Raw genomic sequence first — 20717 nt, 5'->3', positions numbered from 1 at the left:
TATACTATTCACTTCTAGTTTCATTCCATTGTGATTGAAAAGATACCTAATTTCAATTTTCTTAAATTTGTTAAGACATGTTTTGTGACCCAACACATGATCTATTCTGGAGAAAGTTCTTCATGTGCTTCAGAAGAATGTATGTTCTGCTTCTGTTGAGTGAAATGTTCTATATATGTCTGTTAGGTCCACTTGGTTTATAGCGTTGTTAAAGTCCACTGCTTCTTTATGGATTTCCTATCTGGATATACTGTCTGGTACTGAAAGAGGAGCAGTGAACTCTCCTACCATTACAATATATATTGCTGCTTATTTCTCCTTTCAGTGCTGTCAATGTTTGCTTCATCAGTGTTTTATGTATTTAGGTTCTCTGATGTTCCATGCATATATAATTGTTCTATCTTCCAAGGGAATTGGCCCTTTTTCCATTATATAATGTCTTTGTCTCTTGTGACAGTTTCTGACAAAGACTATTTTGTCTGATATAAATACAGTCACCGTTGCTGTCTTTTGGTTAACATGTGCGTGGAGTTATCTTTTTCCATCCTTTTACTTTCAGCATACATATGACCCTAAATCTAAAGTGAGTCTCCTACAGGCAACATATGGTTGGACCTTGGCTTTTTTAATCCATTCAGCTACTCCATGTCTTCTTACTGGGGAGTTTAATTCATTTACATTTAAAGTAATTATTGATAAGAAAGAACTTACTATTGCCATCTTGTTCATTGTTTTATGCCAATATTATAGTCGTTTTGTCCTTTTTTTCCTCTCTTGCTCACTCTGCACTGGGCCAGGGGGAGAAGCTGTAATGAGTACTGCTATACTAATTCAAACACTATCTCAGTGGCCCCCGGCATGCTGTTACCTCTTTGAGGCAGGTGAGACGGAAGCCAGTGTCTCAGCTGCACCCAGAAAAAAATCAGAATGTTGCACGTATAGTTCAGTTCTTCCCTTTTTTTCCTAGGAAGAAGCTGAGAGCTGAGGTTATTCTCTCAGTCATATTATACTTTGCTGGGAGTAGTGATTATGGCAAGAGGGTATCTTGAATTTTCCTACCAGCTTTGATGTGGCTGATTTCACATTTAACCAGGGGTGCAGGAGTCTTTCAACTAGTTTCTGGATCTTTCACAAAGGGAGCTGGTCTGTGTATTATTGATTTGGTGTATCTGCTAATAAGGAAAGGAGGGTCCAGGGCTTGCTATTCAGACACCTTGCTCATGCTGCTCCCGCCCAACATATTCTTTAAAAGACGTACCTAATAATCCATTTACATGAATAACTGCCTCCCATCTTTCATTCTTAAATTATATTGTTAAATATAAATTTCAAGAAAGGTTTTTTATTTAATATATTTTATAATCTATTTATACTGTGTGTTCTGTACAGTGATTCATCAATGTGTCCAGAGAAAACAAAGAGCAACGTAATTTTTAAACATCTTAATTACCATTTTCAGTCAACCAAAATAGCATTGACAAAGAAAGTATAAACACAGTAGCTGCACCTGTTTTTGCTAAAGAAAGCTATTTTCTCAAAGAGCTCAACGGAACGTCCAGAATAACAAAAAGGAAAAACCAAAAAAAAACTAAACAGTATCAGTAGTTGCATAAAGATAGCCATGAAGGGTGGGAGGCCATCTGATTTCCTTTCCTAAGTAGGTTTCCATTATTTTCCTTGTTACTCACATCCTCCCTGCCTATTTTGGCAAAAACCATTCTAATATGTGTTCCGTTTAGGGCTTAAGATAAAATGGGTTTCCCTTTTGCAGTATACACTAATAAAAAGTCATGAGAAAATCTAATGGAGGGGCAAGAAAGAAAATCACTCTTTCCAGTGGTTTAGATTTAAATCTAATTTCAAAGTTGTTCCCACAAACTGCTAGGTAGGAGCTCTACTCCATAGGTCCTTTAACCTACTTACAGTCCACTCACAATTGAGGGTCTTTGCCACAGAAACGGATCACTGTGATGTTATTCTAGTGAGTTGGTGGATATTAAACAATAATGATAAATTATTTGAGTACAAGAACTTGTGTGAGAGAGATCTCCATGTTTCTTTCTTGTTGTGCTGAACACAATGGCTTTAAAATCTTTCCAGTGAAGCTAAACCAATATAGCACCTATAATTATTACCTTAAAGGTCCAGATAGAGGACTAGGCACAGTCAGTGGAGTCACTTCAAACACCAGCACTTAATGGGCCAGCAAAGGGAAATATTTTCTCATGGTGAATAAAACGTCTTTGCAAGTAATATATTGTGATTCTTTTTAATTTGGTTTCGTTAAATTTGACTTTTATTCTAGCAAAGAGTTGGCACCATCTATGAGGTAGTCATTAGTTGTATGTCAAATATCAGCCATTTACATTTATACAACATCACTTTTTTAGCTGAGAAAGCAGAGTTTTTACATTACTTTTTAAAGTTTCCTTTATAAATCTTTTCCTATCTTATAGTGTAAGACAAAGTAAAACTTCAGAATGAATATCCATCTCCTCTGATTCAACAGATGTCCTCCTTTAAAGCCATGGGCTAATCCAAGTACCAGACAAGTTATTTACTGCAATCTGACAAGAGCCTTCTTCAAATTAAAGAGGAGGTGTGAGCATGGCTCTGTGGCTATGGAAGGAAATGCCACATTCTGAAGAGGTTTATAATGAAGTAACTCATGCTATTAGGGATTTACTTTAAGTACAGCAAGTTAAAAAAAAAAAAAAGAATAAAGGGATAAAAAAGCAAATGTGGCAAAATATACAAAGGTTCTTTATTGTATTTACTATTTTTTTTAATAAAGGAGGAATTGATTTTATTTCTTTTTTAAAAACATTTGTTATTGAGAGAGAGACAGAGAGACAGAGAGAGAGACAGAGAGGGTGCGCACATAAGTAGGGGAGGGGAAGAAAGAAGAGGGAGACACAGAATCCAAAGCCAGCTTCAGGCTCTGAGCCATCAGCACACAGCCAGATGCGGGGCTTGAACTCACAAACCGTGAGATCATGACCTGAGCTGAAGTCAGACGCTCAACAGACTGAGCCACCCAGGCGCCCCTCTATTTATTTTTGATATGCTACTGATTTTTTTCTAATCAAAGTTTAAAAACTACCTAATTAAAAAAACCCTACAGGATTATTTATCACTTAGAATACCGGGGAATTAGCAAATCTTCTTGAGTTCCATCTTGGTACTTCAATCATAACCTTACACTTAAAAAGTAAACGAATAATCACGGTTGTCAACTGACTAATGTGTTAAAGTTTTAAGTGTACATTAGTATCTACGCTAGTCTCTTTTTCATCAATTACTATCTTTGAAAAGATGTCGTATAGTAACGATGTAAAATTTTTAGTTTGTAAATTCTTTGAACTACATCAATTAAAAGGCCTGCACCGACCTTTAATGATCCTGCTACACTACCTACCCCAGTCCTGACTGCACTCTACTCCAAATGGGAAATAAGCGTCATATGTTTTGCAAAGTGTGTACATAAAAACAGAAGGTACGGTGGGTACTTTCAGTGATTTTTCTCGTTGCTGTCCCCCTTGTGGCACCAGCAGGATTTAAAGGTGGCGGACAAACTGCTGGACTTGGGATCACCGATCACATCAGCCGACGCCACAGATCAGATCAAAGGAACCACATGATGTGAAAAATTTCCTTTCAGCTGCCAAGAAGAGGCTTGGGATCTACCCTTCGTATCCAAAAGCAAAAAGAATACACCTTCCCTCTTCCTAGGTCAAAAAACACAAAAACAACAGAACAATAACACACCAGAGCAGAGGGTAGAGGACATGATGTTGCCCCACTTATATCTGCTATTTAATCATTTAAGACCTCCTCCTTTGGGGGCGCCTGGGTGGCTCAGTTCGTTAAGTGTCCAAATTCGGCTCAGGTCCTGATCTCAACAGTCTGTGAGTTCGAGCCCCGCATTGGGCTCTGTGCCGACAGCTCAGAGCCTAGGGCCTACTTTGGATTCTGTGTCTCCCTTTCTCTCTGCCCCTCCTCTGCTCATGCTCTCTCTCTCAAAAATATATAAAACATTAAAAAAAGAGACCTCCTTCTTTTAAAAAGAGTTTTGGTGTTTATAAACAAATATTACCTCTAGTCATGGAAAACTAAGCCTAGACATTTAGTAAAAAGACGTATTAGGTGAAGAATTCTCATTTCACACAAACAACTGCCTTCTTTTCAAAAATTTTTTTCCAACGTTTATTGATTTTTGAGACAGAGAGAGACAGAGCATGAACAGGGGAGGGTCAGAGAGAGGGAGACACAGAATCTGAAACAGGCTCCAGGCTCCGAGCTGTCAGCACAGGGCTCGACGCGGGGCTCGAACTCACGGACCGCGAGATCGTGACCTGAGCCGAAGTCGGCCGCTTTACCGACTGAGCCACCCAGGCGCCCCCAAACAACTGCCTTCTAAACAAGGACAATTTCTACTGAATATTCTTTTAAATAGAGAAGACTCCTTTATGTGGATATTAAAATATAATCACGATTACAAAAATTCAGCTCACCTACATTTTTGTATCTACTACATGAAGGGAAGTATACCTGTATTTCATTAGGACTGTGAACATCTGGAGCAAATACTTGACATATTCCGACTATGTGACAAGTATTTTTTTCCTAACAAAACACTCCAAAGGAGAAACCACTGGTTATTTATTGTAATTGAAGGTCAAGTATAGTATGTATCCACTGAAATCAGAGTTTTCACTTGTAAGACTGTGGCTATGCAGACCTTCCTCGACTTACCCCCACCCCCACCCCAGGGGGTATCCATTCCTATAAACCCATCATAAGTTGAAAATACCCTGAGTCGAAAATGCATATAATACAACTCACCTATTGGACATCATACCTCAGCCTGTGATGTTGTATCTTAAACGTGCTCAGAACACTTCTACTACTTCACAGTTGAGCAAAATCATCTAACACAAAACTTATTTTATAATGGAGTGTTGAATCTCTGTACTTTATTCAACACTGTACTGAAAGGAAAGCCAGAATGGCCGTATGAGTGCAGAAGGGCTGCCAGCATATCAGTCACCCGTCCTTGTGACTGAACGGCTGGCTAACCGGGAGCCACAGCTCCTGCGCGGCAGCAGCAGGAGAGGGCTGCACTAGCCCGGGAAAGATTAAGATTTTTAATTCAAAATTTGAAATATGGTTTCTACTGAATGCATATCACCCTTGCAATATCATAAAGTCAAAATTAGAGAAAGACAGGTATCATATGATTTTGCTCATATGTGGAATTTAAGAAACACAACAGATGAACATAGGGGAAGGGAAGGAAAAATAAGATAAAAACAGAGAGGGAGGCAAACCATAAGAGACTCTTCAATACAGAGGACAAACTGAGGGTTGCTGGAGGGGAGGTGGGTGGGGGGTGGGGTTAAATGGGTGATGGGTATTAAAGAGGGCACTTGTTGGGATGACCACTGGGTATTACATGAAGGTATTATATGCAAGTGATGAATCACTGGGCTCTACTCCTGAAAGCAAGACTACACTGTATGTTAACTAACTTGAATTTAAATTAAAAAAACAAAAACAAAAACAGATGCAACACATAGGAACCATGTTAATGACAGAAGCTGTAAATAAAGATTTTTAACAAACAATCAAAGTATCGTAAGTCAAACCGTTTTAAGTTGGGGACCATCTGTATATACTCTGGAGAAGAAAATGTGGTTTTTTAAACATTTTAATCTTTTTTAAAGTTCATTTATTTTGAGAGAGAGAGAATGTGAGAGCAAGTGAGCACGAGCGGGGAAGGGGGAGGGACGGGGAAGACACAGAATCCCAAGCAGGCTCCATGCTCAGCAAGGAGCCTGATGTGGGGCTTGATCACATGACCATGAAATCATGACCTGAGCCAATATCAAGAGTCAGATGCATAATCGACTGAGCCACCCAGGCGTCCTGAAAATGTGTTTTTAAAGCTCTAGGTCTCTCCCCTTTATTGTATGGGACTGTCCTCATGATGTATTTTCTAAGTTCATGATCATCACACAATATCCTCTGCCATATAATTTAATCATGGTCTGTTATCTTTTGTTGTCTGGATAAACTCTATGAAGTAGTTAATTATATGTACTACCAAAATTGGTGAACAACAAGCATTTGACTTTATGGTTTTTTAAAAAAAACACTGAATTGTGTCCTCATTAAAGGAAATGAGGCTTAAAGTTTCCTTCTTGTGGCTATAAACATAATTTAGGATGTTCATCATGGATATACGTAACAGGCACACTAGATAAAGAGAAGAATTTCAGAATTACAACACAAAAAAGGCTGTTGGCTCAGGATATATAAAAACTGTCATTACTATGGAGTAAGAGGGGCCGGATAGGACACAGGAAGAAAAGGGGGAAACGAGTCTTAGGGCAGGTGATCTGTTAAGGTGCCGTCAGTTCTAGCCTGCTGACCTCAGGCAGCACAGCAGGGCACCAAGCCAGGAGACAGAAAGAGTCATCTTGCAAACGCTTTCATCCCAGGAGATCACGTGTATTTTCTTGGCAGGGTAGCCTAATAGCTAACAATTCTCACCGAGCTGGATTTTCCATACCATGCGTTAGGATTAAACTGTCAATTCACATTCAGAAACTGCTTTGGATTGGAGTAGGAAGAATTCAGATATTAGGATCCCCATTCAAACTGCTTTTTTAAGGAGGGATAACCATATATCCTGAAAAATGAGAAAATAAAAAATGCCTGTATCTAATCAGGCAAAACTAATGAAATCTCCACACCAATATTGGCAGATGTGAAAACCCCTGCATAAAACAGTATTTTCTATATAAAACAGTATGAATGAAAACCTAATGCTGGGTGCTCCTGGGGCAGGATGTGCAGGGCAAACCAGGAATTTCTCTCATGCGTGTGTCTGGTAGTTGGGGATGGGAGGGAACATGGCGTTTCTTGGGCAAGGCCATGGACTTCACTGTCTCCAGGCACAGAGAGAAGAGAGGCTGGCAGTTCCACACAAAGCATTCCTCCCTCACTCCCTACTTGCCGAAGCTACTGCCCTGAGGACGCCTGGCTACAGGGAAGAATGAGGCGTGGTCCCTGCCCTCACATCTGGTAAGGAAGAAAACACCCAACCAACAGTTACTACAGAATGTGGAAAATGTTACAGAATGTGCTCTTGGCACACAGGAGGTGCTCCTGGAGCACCTGGCTAGCGAGCCAGACTGACTAACTCTGCCTGGGTGGGGAGCAGAGGAAAGGGCAGACTGTGAAGAGTCTTCAAGGATGGGTGGACCCTCCCTGGACAGACAAGGGGCAAGGGCAGAAGGAACATCACGTGCAAAGGCAAGAAAGCAATACGAATTCAGGAAACCAAAGTAGCCCACTGAGGCTAGTATGTAGGGGAACGGCGGCCAGAGAGAAGGCTACAGAGCTAAGAGAGGTCACATGATGGCCTGGATGCCTTCCCAAATCCCACTTAATTGACAGTAATGAGTATGAAACTCTAACAGAGAGCTGGAGAGGAGGAGGTCAGCAGACAGAGAAGCCAACATCTAGAAACTGGACAGCAGATGGACACATGGTGAGTGACCAAACAGACCAGAGCAAGTAAAGGCCCAATCCCACAGCAAGTTAGAAGATAAGGAGTAAGCTGATTTGTGCCACGGAAGCCAGAGACCCTTCCCCAGGTGGAGGTGAGGGTGGAAGTACGGAGAAAGAACAGGCAAAGTTTCACATGTCTTCTCCCATCCACACAGACAGCAGGTGCGCATTGTCTGATCCCCTGGAGGGGCTAAATGGAAGCCCAGGGCGAGGGGCCAGACACACACACAGCTCAGGGGCCTACAGTAAAACACCAGCAACTCAATGTGAGAAACGAGCCCACCGCAGTCACTAGGTAAGGTACGTGCAGAAGGACAGGCCCAGGCACTGCCTCGCAGTGAAGCCCATCACTTAACAGCACCACCACCCCCGCACCCCAGTGTCCAGGTCATTTTTTAGTCTCCACCTCTAAAATACGAGATGACCAAAGACCACCCAGACATGTGAGAAAAGCATCTAATATGAAAAAGCAGCCAAAACAAAGCCAGAAAGAACCTGAAGGAAAAAGATGGTGAAGAATACAGAGGGATACTTCAGAATCTCCAATTAATATCTTTATATCGTTTCATCCTCTGTGAAATATGAATATGATGCTATTTTTAATTTTCTTTTAATGTTTTATTTTATTTTTGAGAGAGAGAGACAGAGCATGAGTGGGGGAGAGGCAGAGAGAGAGGGAGACACAGAACTTAGAGTGGGCTCCAGGCTCTGTGCCGTCAGCATAGCCCAATATGGGGCTGAACCCACGAACTGTGAGATCATGACCTGAGCTGAAGCCGGATGCTTAGCCAACTGAGCCACCCATGCACCCCAATGCTCTTTTTTTAAAAGCACAACCAGAAAACAAAAAAAGAGTTCTTGAAAATTAAAAACACCATTAATTTTTTGAAGGTCAAAGAAAACTTGGAAGATATTGCCCAGAAAATAGGATAAGCAGGCAAAGAAAAGAAACTGGGAGAGAAAAGATATTAAAATCAGATCATCAATCTAGAAGGACAGTATCTGAGTAGTAAGATATCCAGAAAGAGAAAATACCAAAGAGCTAAAAGAATGAGTTGCAAAGGGATTGCCATGTCCCAGCTAAACAAGGGAGGAGACATATAAAGCAAATGTCTTAACATTTCCAATACCCAGAAGACATGTTCCACCAAAAGAGGGTACCACCAAACCACAAAATAAAAGTGCATGATCCCGGAAAAAGGGGCTCCCATACCAGGGGAGACAAGGGAACCAACGCCCAGGGTACCTATTAGCTGTGCTGTTGGCACGGGGGCCCAAGGGCCATGGGAGGAACAGCACCAGAAAACCATCTCCTGAGTGGTGGAACATATTCTGAAAGGTTTCTAATATTTTGGAGAGTGTAGGGATTAATCTGATTGGTACCCAGACAAATAAGCAGTAAGTAAGGCAACTTTGCTAACTGTGGGCAAAGCCAAGGACTCACGAGGCAGCCATTCAACCTTGGCTGTATGTGCCAATTGTCTATGAATCGCACGTTCATCATGGAACACTGACCACCAACTGTGGAGACAGGAGCACGCAGGGAAGCGGGGCGTGGGAGAGAATAAGGCTGCGTACAGAAAGGGGCATTCCAAGACAACCAACTTCTCATTTTCCAGGTAGGAAGTTAGTAGAGAACACCTGAGGCTCGATAGTCAAGATCAGACAGAACAAGCCTTTAATTCAGAAATATGGAGAGAAACACAAAGAGTTAAAATAAAAAGTGCCTGCCACAGGGAGTGGGAATCCGGGAGCAGGAGTTAGGGAGTGGGAATCAGAGAGTGGGAAACGGGGAGTAGGAATCAGAGTGAGAAGCAGAATAGGAATTGGGGAGTGGGAATCGGAGTGGGAGTCAGAAAGTTGAAACTGGAGTGGGACTCGGGGAGGGGAAATAGGGGAATAGGAATCAAAGTGTGAGGGATAGCACAGGGAACTAAAAGGTGCCTGTGTTGTTTTAAACTTTTTTCATTATAAGCCTACTAGTACTATTTGACTTTTAAAAACTACAGCTCTTTGGGCACCTGGGTGGCTCAGTCAGTTGAGCATCCAACTCGATTTGTGTTCAGGTCATGATCCCAGGGTCGTGGGATAGAGTCACGTGTCAGGCTCCGTGCTGACTGTGTGGAGCTTGCTTGGGATTCTTCCTCTCCCTCTGCCCTTCCCGTGCTTGTGTTCTCTAAAAAAATAAATAAGCAACAAAAACTACAGGTATTTAACAAAAGCTAGTAAACATAAACAGAAAGTTAGAAAGGGACCAGATTGTATAGAGAGGAACCAGACTCATATGTTTATCTTATAGATCTTCCCTCAAAAACAAAATGTTAAGACACAAGCCCAAATTCGTATCTAACACAGACAGAAGCAGAGTGGTCCTGCCCCCTCCTCCCAGGAGCCCCCTCCATCCCTTGCCCCAGGAAGGCAGCTCCACAGTCTGCAAGCCACTGCTACGGGCAAAGGGAGATCTTTAAATAACTTCAACGACCAGGCAGCTGTGTGGTTCAGTCAGTTGAGTGTCTGACTTTGGCTCAGGTCATGATCTCGCGGTTCGTGAGTTCGAGCCCGCGTCAAGCTCTGTGCTGACAGCTCGGACCCTGGAGCCTGCTTCAGATTCTGTCTCTCTCTCTCTCTGCCCCTCCCCCACTCATGCTCTGTCTCTCAAAAGTAAGTCAATAAATAAATAAATAAATAAATAAATAAACAAACAAACAATAACTTCAACAACTTGAAGTTGTTGAACAACTGAAAAGTCACTCCTTCCCTTACCGCACGGGAACCAGGAAGGAGGCAGCCCAGTGTGGCAGAAGCAGCCACCGAGGAACAGAGGGAACCAGCCAGGGAACAAAGCTGGAGAAGAAGGACAGTGGGAAGAACCTGTAAGTCACCAAATCGAGCAGTCCTGTTACAGAGTGCAAGGTGTGTGAGAGCTTAGACACCTGCACTTGGGCTGGTTTGAACATAACCATCTTTAGCATGTAAATACAAATAAACCATCCCTGACACGGAAGTATTTAAGAAGTGGAATCACCAGGCCTTGGTGACCAAGAGGAGGCTGAAGCCAAGGAGGAGGGCAAGTCCAGTGTGAGTGGTCAGCAACAGAAGAGAGGGCAGGGAAGAAGACTGTCGTGCTAAGCGGGGCCCACGCTGGATTGAGTGGGGTCCAGGCAGGCAGCCAGCTCAGCGGGAGGGACAGACGGTGCACACAGAACGCAGCTCGGGGAGCCTGCATACTCAGGTGGGAGCTGACAGGCCGTGGCAGTGGGAGAAATCAGCCCAAAGGAGAGAAAAAGGGAAAAACCCCATGTTGGAGCCCTAGACAAGTGGACCAGGTGAGAAGGAGGAATGAGCGCAGGAGGGCTTCCAGGAGCAGGGTGTGGGGGTGTGGATGTGACAACCCAGGCCTCGCTGTAGGCTGGGGGAGAGCAGTGTCCAGAAAGCATGAGTGAGGCCTGGAAATGCAGACTGGGGTCACAGACGCCTCGGTCAGAATTGGAGAGGACAGTGTGGGAGGGGGCAAAGTGAAGCCCCAGGCTGCTTGGAGGACAGGCTTCACATGGGGCAAGCATTCTGTGGCTCTGGGGGCCTGGGGAGAGAGACAGCTCTGTCAGAGCAGAAAGCAGGAGCAGCTGGAAAGAAAGGCCAACAGTCGAGGACTGAGATCCCTGAAAAGGACCACCGCGTCAGGGAGGAAGCTGCAAGGCCCGGACGACCCACATGCATTTGTATGTTATCCTTGCACAGAGGTCATGCTAATCCACTCTGGATCATTCCAATTTTAGTATGTGTGCTGCCGAAGTGGGCACTAGATGAACTACATGGCATCTGATCTGGGGACTGCACTGTGAGTGACAACGAGTATTGCTAACTTCCCTAACATGTACACAGTTTCCATGCCTTGGGATCCCCTTAAAATAAATCCAAATGGTTCACGCATCAAACTACAGGAGCTGTGGTAGAGAAGGGAGACCCAGAAAGAGAAAAACGAACCAGTAGCCTAAAAAGTAGTTCTCTGCAGGCCTCCTTGTGCCCATGGCAGAGGGGTTCTGGGGAGCTTTCTTCTTGTGAGATGTTCTCCCAAGAGGGGTGGGAACTAGAGCTTTCTTCCTGTGGTTACGTGTGCCCTTTCACTCAGAACAGGAACCACAAAACTCTTCCTCATCCAACCTAAATTCCTGAGATGAGAGTCTGAGGCTTTTTCCTTCCATCCCATCTTCCATGGACACAGATCCACCGGATGTTCACTGTTCTAGGAGAGCCTAGCTCATGCCCACACACACTGGATCATGTGCTGGCATCTCCACCTTTCCTGATGGAAATGTACCTCAACTTCTCAACAACTTTTTCTGGTTCAAAGGCTCTCAAAGTGAACTCATGTTCACCTAAGACTCAAAGAACACAGGATGGATACATGTGAGTGTGTATGTTTCAAAGCAGTTTCCTGTATCAAGAGGCATGGTGTTCCCCTAGACCCCTGGAGAATGTACAGGGGACCAAGCATCCTCCTCCTACAGCACTCTGTTGTGATGCTGGGTGTTTCTTAGTAATGGCAAAAGCTTCACTGCTGCATTATTCTTGACCAACTTGGGACCCACAGATATTTTTTCCCCATATTTATATTTATTTCTCTGACATTTTCTATTTACACCATTTGTTCTTTCTCCCAAGCCCTACAAACACCGTTCTATTTATAAATACATCTCAAGTTTATCAAGCTGAATTTATGTGTCTTTTCTGTGAATTTTCTATTCTTCAAAATATTTTTTGACAACTCCTATTTTTTATGAGGCCGTTAAGAACTGAATGTTTGTATCCTACTCAAAATTCATATACTGAAGGCTTAATCTCTAATGTGACAGTATTTGGAGACACAGCCTGTAAAAAGGTAAGGTAATTAAGGTTAAATGAGGTCATAGGGATAGGGCCGAAAACCAGTGGGACTGGTGTCCTTATACAAAAAGGAAGAGATACCAGGGATGAGCCTACACAGGAAAGGTCACATGAGGTCACAGAAAGATGGTGGCCACCTGCAAGCCAAGGAGAGAGGCTTCATGAGAAACCAGACCTGCCAACGCCTGATCTTGAACTTCCATCCTCTGGAACTGTGAGAGAGAAATGTCTTTGCTTAAGCCCTCCAGCCAGCAGAATTGTTACAACAGCCTGAGGAGACTAAGACAGTCTTTACCTACTATATAAACTACAAGTAGGATCATATTTCCTTCTTGCAATTTAATGGAAGATAAATTTTAGCCTAAAATGAAACACATCACTTGGGGAAAAAAAAAATCGCTGTAAGTATAGATGAAATTAAGAACATGCTATGAAAAACTAGTCTTGTTTTTACAAAGGTTCCATCAGAATCAGCAACCCTCAGTGGGATAACATGACATTATACACTTCTTAATGTGGCTCAGTGTAAATGATAAGGTATCACCTATTAACTATTCTTACCAAAACTATTTAATACAAACTTAATCTCAACCTAACTTCCCATTGATAGAAAATACAGAGGCCAGTAGAAATTAAATGATACTATGGGTAAACAACCGTGCAAGTCCAGAGTGTGGAATATTCTACAAGGTAACCACACTAAACTCGTCAGAAAGGCAATGTCATTTAAAAAAGAAAAAAAGAGGAAACTTTTCTAGACTCAAGACATAATAAACAATTGCTGTATACAACTTAGATCTTGGTTCTAAATAACAAAAAAAATAAATTAAAAAAAAAGGAAAAAAACCTACAAAACTCATTCTTGTAACAATTAGAGAGCTATGAAGAGCGCCTGGGTACCAGCTAATATCACTGCTAATTTCCTGGGGGTTAAAATGTGGGAGAATGAACTTATTCTTAGGACAAGCATATTGAAATGTTTTGGGGTGATGTGCCATAATGTCTATAACTGATGTTCAAAAACAGTACTACAAAAAATGTGTGCATGTATGAAGAGAGAGGGAGAATGGAAGGCAGGCAGAGGAAGAGGAGGAGAGCATACACAAATATGGCAAAATATTAGTTGCTGAATTTAAGGCAAGTATATTCTCTCAATTTTCTGTGATGTTTGAATACATGAATAACAGAAAGCTGGGAAGGATTATCCCAAAGGTCACCTCTAAACTGTCTAGATCAGGATGTAAAGGGGTCAGTTCATGAATGGAATCCTATGAGCTCCCACCCAACATTCTATGCAAAGTGACACATATAATCATGTTATGTGCACATGCACATTTTTCCAGGAAAAGGGTTGCCAATTTCCATCTGAGATTTAGTCTATAAACCCCAAAAGTGTTGGGCACCTGAGTGGCTCAGTCAGTTAAGTGTCCGACTCTTGGTTTCAGCTTGGGTCACCATCTCACACCTCATGAGTTCAAGCCCCACATTGGGCTCTGTGCTGACAGCATGGAGCCTGCTTGGGATTCTCTCCCTCTCCTTCTCCCTCTCTCTCTACCTCTCCCCTGCTCATGCTCTCTCTGTCCCTTTCAAAAATAAACATTAAAATACACACACACACACACACACACACACACATATATATATAAAAAGGAAAATACACAAGTAGGAAAACAGCTAGACTCTTATCAAACTCACTTGTAAAATAGTACTCCTTTTATTTTAAAAAGTTAGGAAGCAGCCTAAAATCCTGTATGATTAGAACTATCTCAAGATGTGAGGAGGCAGCCTCATCCTGGATGGTGTTTTACTCTACATGAAGTGCAGGAGGTTCTCCAGGAGAAGGGAAGACACACCCTGAGTTGGAGGAGGCAGAGCTTTAAACACCAACTCCCAATGTAAGAGCTCAGGACACTACATTACAAATTGTCTTTTTTCATTAATAATTTTCAAACCGAGCAAGAGATATGAAAGAGTGACAAACATGGAGGAAGGAATTTTATTTTTCCACGTCTCAGTTCAAATGTGATTGATGGAGTACCCCATATATCTCTTCGCCCTTTTCAATTCTTACAAGGACCCTTGTTGCTTCAGTGGTCTGCAACCTTTTTGAGAGGTAGCAAGTGCAGCACTTTCCTGAGTGAAATCCCACCCATTAGGCCAAATACAGAACCGGTAAACGCAATCCTTCAGAGAGAGCTTGTGGACCAGGAGACCAAACAGGGGCCTAAGTCACGCTCTGATCTTACAGACAGGTCTACAGAGCCAAGCCCAAGTGTCTTAGCCTGGCTTCAAGCTGCAGTCCATGGGGCGCCTGGGTGGCTCGGTTGGTTAAGCATCCGACTTCAGCTCAGGTCTTGATCTCCTGGTTCATGAGTTTGAGCCCCATGTGGGACTCTGTGCTGACACAGCTCAGAGCCTGGAACCTGCTTTGGATTCTGTCTCCCTCTCTCTCTGCCCCTCCCCCACTCATGTTTTCTTTCTTTCTCTCTCTCTCTTTCTCAAAAATAAACAAACATTAAAAAAAATTAAAACTGTAGCCCAGCTGCCTCCTTCATGCCCACGACACCATGCTGCCTGCTACCCAGGTAACTTTGTCAGGACAGAGCACAGGATGTTTGTGGGTCTGTCTCATCTGGCCCCCACCATCTCAAAGGCAGGCACCAAGTCTCACCCACCGTGTCCCCAGCATGTCTGGGTCCTGTGACTGTCACATTCCCTGTATGCTGTCTGTTAGGGATACTGGCAGACACAGCTCATCAGGGGACTATGACATGAGCCTCCCAGGTTCCACCCCTATAGGCAAGGGAAGAATGCAAAGCCAAGACTTCCACTTACATATTTTTAAGTACTTTCACATCTGTTCCCTCATTTGATCATTACCAAAGCCCTGGGAAACAGGCAGGAAATAATTCACCACCCCCCTACCCTGAACAGAGGAGGAGAGGTGCAGGGAGGGGTGTCTGTGCAAGGCTGCTGAGTGGGCTGCAGCAGGCTTCTCCAGCTGATTCCAGGAGCAGTAAAAACCTACAAAACCACAAGGGCACAATAAATTCAAGTGCTTCATACAGACACACACATATGCCTCTGGATAATTAGGAGACTGGTGGGGGGGGGGTGTGTGGAAGAAATGTGTTGAAACTATTTCTTTGTAGCTCCCATAGTAGTCATTTTGAGAAGAAAGAAAAAAATATTGACCATTTTTATTTGAAAAAAAAAAACAAAACGGAAGCAAGAAATGTTTAGTGATTAGTAGAGAGCAATTCAGTTAAAAAAAAAGAACGAAAAGAAATAAGACTCAAAACTGAAAGTTATCGTTCCTTATTATACTAATGCTTGCTTTTATCAACATTAAACTAAAATCTCTGCTATGAAATGTCCTGGCACTTTATGGATTTTGCTGTATTTGGAAAACACAAGCTTTGTATTTACAAAGGTTTTCCCTTTTGCTGGAAGCCGAGCTATCCCAGCCTGAGTGGCAGGGCCCGGGCTGTGGACAGATTGGTGACTGCAGGGCGGCCCGCCGACAGCGAAGCTTCTTGTCCTCCCGCTTTTAGGTAATTTGGCCTTATTAAAGTACCTGGGGTATTGTCTGTTGGGGAATTGCCCTCGGCAGGCCCCCTGGGAAAAGAACCATTAGGGAAGAAAATGAGGTTCCGCAAGAAATTGTGCGGCCTTATGTTTAGCCCTTGCCATCCCCTATGGAGACTCCTCTACTTACAGGAAGGATAGTCTCATGCATTTGCCAGCAAAGAGGGCCTGTAAAAGGAGACACATATGGATTTGAAAGCCTCACTCCGGCAACTAAGGAGTGTATCTCTGGGCACAGGTGACTTCAACCCCTAGGCCCACCTGGCCCCCCGGAGGCATTCCAGATGATGACTGAACCTAGTCGGTTAAGGTATAGAATGGTTCATTAATTCCTAGGTGCACTGTCTCTCTGAGAATGTATGAGGCATGGATTTCTAAGGCTTTTCCGGCCCCTTTCTGGCACCTCGGACCGAGGCAAACACATTGTTCTTCTGGCCTCATGTGGTTAGGACGTCATGTCCCTGTAACTGTTCCACTTGAGGTGTTGAGAAATGAAGGCCCTTTGACGAGAACAGCAAAGCAAATGCTTTGTAGATTATAGATAAACACAGATGCATAATGGAATAATGTAAGAAAGTAATCAATAATCAAAGGGTATGCGGGAAGAGTTAGGGGGAAATCGCCATGTTATTTCTTAAAGGTTGATTACACATAGGAACATTTTCAAAGTTAGGGAATGTTAGAAAAACATAGATGACGTACGCCACAGGGAAATCACTAGCAAATATAATGCCATGTTTGCTACAATAAATCGGCCAGTTCAACACACTGCTGTTGTCTGTGTCCATTTTTATTTTCTGTTTTTATTTTAGTTTTGTTTTATTTTCACTGACGCCGTTCTTCCTTCAGGAACCCCTGGTTGCTGGAGCTGACCTCCGGCACCATTTGTAAAAAATAAATTATTATTATCTTTTATTTAAAAATGAATTATCAGGGGCGCCTGGGTGGCGCAGTCGGTTAAGCGTCCGACTTCAGCCAGGTCACGATCTCGCGGTCCGTGAGTTCGAGCCCCGCGTCAGGCTCTGGGCTGATGGCTCGGAGCCTGGAGCCTGTTTCCGATTCTGTGTCTCCCTCTCTCTCTGCCCCTCCCCCGTTCATGCTCTGTCTCTCTCTGTCCCAAAAATAAATAAAAAACGTTGAAAAAAAAAATTAAAAATGAATTATCAGAGGTGCCTCAGTGGCTCAGTCAGTTAAGTTTCTGTTCTTTATTTCGGCTCAGGTCAGGATCTCACATCGGGCTCTGTCCTGACAGTGCAGAGCTTCCTTGGGATCCTCCCTCTTCTCTCTCTTTGCCCCTTTCCCGCTCGTGTGCACGTACATGCCCTCACTCTCAAAATGAAATAAACGTTAAAAAAATGTATTATCAATATATAATTTTATTAGGTTATTCTATATTATTTTATCATGAAAGTAAAACAGATACATTAAAGAAAATTTTAAAATGGGTTTTAAAACGAATTTTAGAAAATGACCCTAAAGCTCATCACCATAAAACAACCTACCTGTGGCGTCTTGTTTCCTTTCAGGTCTTTTAAGTAAATGGATGGGTTTCTTTTGGTTGTTTAATGACGTGATAATCTTATACCACATACACCATTTCATATCCTGATTTTTCCCCTCAACATTATATCATAACAACTCTTCCAGATTATTACACTCTCTTTGTAACCACAATCCATAATTTCCTGAACTTAAACTGTATAATCCTTTAAGTGGTAATACCACAGTTTACTTACCCAGTCTATTTTTAGACAAGTAGGCTGTTGCCAAATTTTTACTATCACAAATAATGTTTTAATGACTGTAACTTTTATTTTCTTCCTTTTTGTTTTTAGATAAATTCCTAAAGTATATTACCAGGTCAAAGTGGACAATAATTTTTTTAGACTTCTGACATATTCTGCCATATTCCTTCCCTAAAGGTAATAGACATTATTACCTGCAATGGTAAGAATCCTTTAACTGAACTCTTATCATTAACCAGGAAATCATCTGTATCATTTTATTATTTTTTGGCTAATAAGTGAAACTATTTCCTATGTTATTTTGCATTTTTTTCCCTGAAAATGTATATTTTTCCACCATATGATTACTGACTAGTTGAACTTCTTTTGTGAATCATTATGCCCATTATCCATTTACCAACTGGCTATTTACGCAGATTTAAAAGTACATCTGGGGGCGCCTGGGTGGCTCAGTCGGTTAAACGTCAACTTCAGCTCAGGTCATGAGCTCATGCTTCGTGAGCTTGCGCCCCACGTTGGGCTCTCTGCTGACAGCCTGGAGCTTGGAGCCTGCTTCGGATTCTGTGTCTCCCTCTCTCTCTCTGCCCCTCCCCTGCTCTTGCTCTCTCTCCCTCCCTCTCTCAAGAATAAATAAAAACATTTTGAAAAAAGTACATCTGTATGAATATTTTCCATAATTAAAATGTTAACTCAGTGTTTACCATTTGGTGGGAAATATTATTTCTCCCATCTATGGTTCACTTAAAGTTTTAATTTTTACCTGGACATATTCACTGTTGTTTATCTTTGTGATTCTTTAAGAGGCTTCTGAGTCAGCTTCCCCCTCCCCATTCCCTTCCCTATATGATTTTATGCAATCAATTCATTTCCTCCTCAGCTCACATGGTTTTAACGTTCATTACACACCCATAATCAAGAGGCTTTACCTGTTGGTCATCAGGAGTCCATATGCCACATGTGATTTGACTCTCCAGGTTTATCTCAGATGACCAGTGTCTTTGTCCGCTGACAGAACCAACCAGGACAAACCCATCTCGATATGAAATAAGTGCTTGAGTTCCATCGTGGCTCCATGTGAAATCACTCACCTTTGAGACACACATAGACACAAGATGTCACTTAATCTGAAAGGGAAATCACTTTTAGCAAAGGCTATAGTCATTAACTTAGCCTTTGGCTAAGAGTTAGATGGTCTTAAAGAGAACAGTGCATAAATACATCATATGTACTGTAACACTAACATATAATACAAAAGACTTCATTTGAAAAGCAAGTGTCAGTGAAGAGAGCTAAGTGTTTCACACATGGTAATTCTTCAAGCTTTGTTCATGGGAGGGATTATCATGCCCATTTTCCAGAGAAAACAGACACAGAAGGGATAAGTAACTTATCCTTGATCATACACAAGGTGAATGGCAGTGTTAAGGATGACCCAGGGTTGTATGGATCCAGTGTCCTTGCTTTTTACCATTGTTCTATGGTCTCCCACCTATGGTAACAGATTTGCCATTAGTGTCTCTGGGTCACCTATCAAAATAGGAAAGTTCTCAGTTTTTGGTTATATACCGTACTCAGCCTTGCTAATAATATTCCCTTAATCAAAATGAAAAAATAACTTAGGGGTGCCTGGGTGGCTCAGTCGGCTGAGCATCCGACTCTTGATTTTGCCTCAGGTCATGATCCCAGGGTCATGGGATCAAACCCTGTATCGGACTCCACACTAAGCGTGGATCTGCTTAAGATTCTCTCTCTTTCCCTCTACCCCTCTCCCTTGCTCATGCTCTCTAGAGACTCTCTCTAAAGTAAAAAATAATGATAATTTAACTGGAAAAATTACGCAGACTTGGGTGTTGTTTGATGCGTTCATTGTATTTATTCAAATAAGCCCATTCTAAAAATCTTTTAATCTATTAATGAAGTAAATTGCTTCTACTGACTTCCTCAAATTATACTACCCTTGCATGCCTACAACTAGCCCAACCTGGAGATGAAGTATTGTCTTTGATACACACAGTTGAAGTTGATTTACTGATGAGTTCAGAATTTCTACAGCTGTATTCATGAGTGAAACAAACTTATGATTTCCTTTTTGATAATGTCTTTGTATCTGGATTTCTCAAAGTTATATTGATCTCTCAGAATGAGTTGGAGAATACTCCTTCCTTTTCCACTGCCTGGAACAATTGATATAAACTGGGATAGCCTATTGCATGAAAGTTGGGTATAACATGCCTATGCATATGAATTTTTTTGTGGGAAGATTTTTAACCATTGCTTCAATGTACTCAGTAGTTTTAGTACAAGTCAAGCTGTTAAGCTTTTTATTTCCTCTTGAGTCAGTTCTATTAAGTTACTAAAAAAATTTTTTCCAGTTCATGTAAGTTTTCCAAATTGTTGGCAAGTAGCTGATGATAGTATTTATTATCTTTTTAAAAATCAACTTCATTGAGCTATAATTTGTATACATTAAATAAAGTTCTCAGCAGTCAATCCCCTATGCTCATCCTTGGTTCAAGGCAACCAGTGATCTGATTTCTCTCACTAGTTGCTTCTTCTTGAATTTTACATGAAGGGAACTGTATAGTATGCTCACTTTTGTGTATGCCTGCCTTTACTCAGTACAATAGTTTAAGAGTATTCTAAATTCTTGTGTGCATCGGCAGTTCATTCCTTTTCATGAAGAGTAGTATTTCATTATATAAATATACCACAACTTATTTATCCACCCAAATTGCCAGGCATTTAGGTTGCTTCCAGTATTTGGCTACTATAAAACTGCTATGAACATGCATGTGTAAGACCTTTGGTAGATGCGTGGTTTCATTTCTCCTGAGTGAATACCTGAGAGTGGAATTAATTGCTAGATCATATGGTAAGCATGTTTAAATGCATAAGAAATTACTAAATTATTTTCCAAAGTGG

General features: G+C 42.0%; 1 protein-coding gene and 1 non-coding gene across 7 annotated transcripts in view; both read right to left on the bottom strand.

The window, feature by feature from the left end:
- The window catches only part of TULP4 (TUB like protein 4), a 242909-nt gene that overhangs the window by 49478 nt on the left and 172714 nt on the right, over positions 1 to 20717 (bottom strand). For all 6 annotated transcript variants that reach the window (XM_060617011.3, XM_060617012.3, XM_078447515.2 and 3 more), the window contains one exon: positions 18722 to 18883. In XM_060617011.3, the coding sequence (XP_060472994.2) occupies positions 18722 to 18883 (162 nt within the window). The remainder of the gene's footprint in view (positions 1 to 18721; positions 18884 to 20717) is intronic.
- On the bottom strand, positions 11272 to 11378 carry LOC132668110 (U6 spliceosomal RNA). The gene has a single exon (XR_009605475.1). It is a non-coding gene; the product is annotated as a U6 spliceosomal RNA (small nuclear RNA).

Source organism: Panthera onca, chromosome B2 (assembly GCF_046562875.1).
Source record: "Panthera onca isolate mPanOnc1 chromosome B2, mPanOnc1 haplotype 2, whole genome shotgun sequence".
Classification (NCBI taxonomy): domain Eukaryota; kingdom Metazoa; phylum Chordata; class Mammalia; order Carnivora; family Felidae; genus Panthera; species Panthera onca.
The sequence above is the reverse complement of the archived record's forward strand: the minus strand, read 5'-3'. Positions and strand labels throughout refer to the sequence as shown.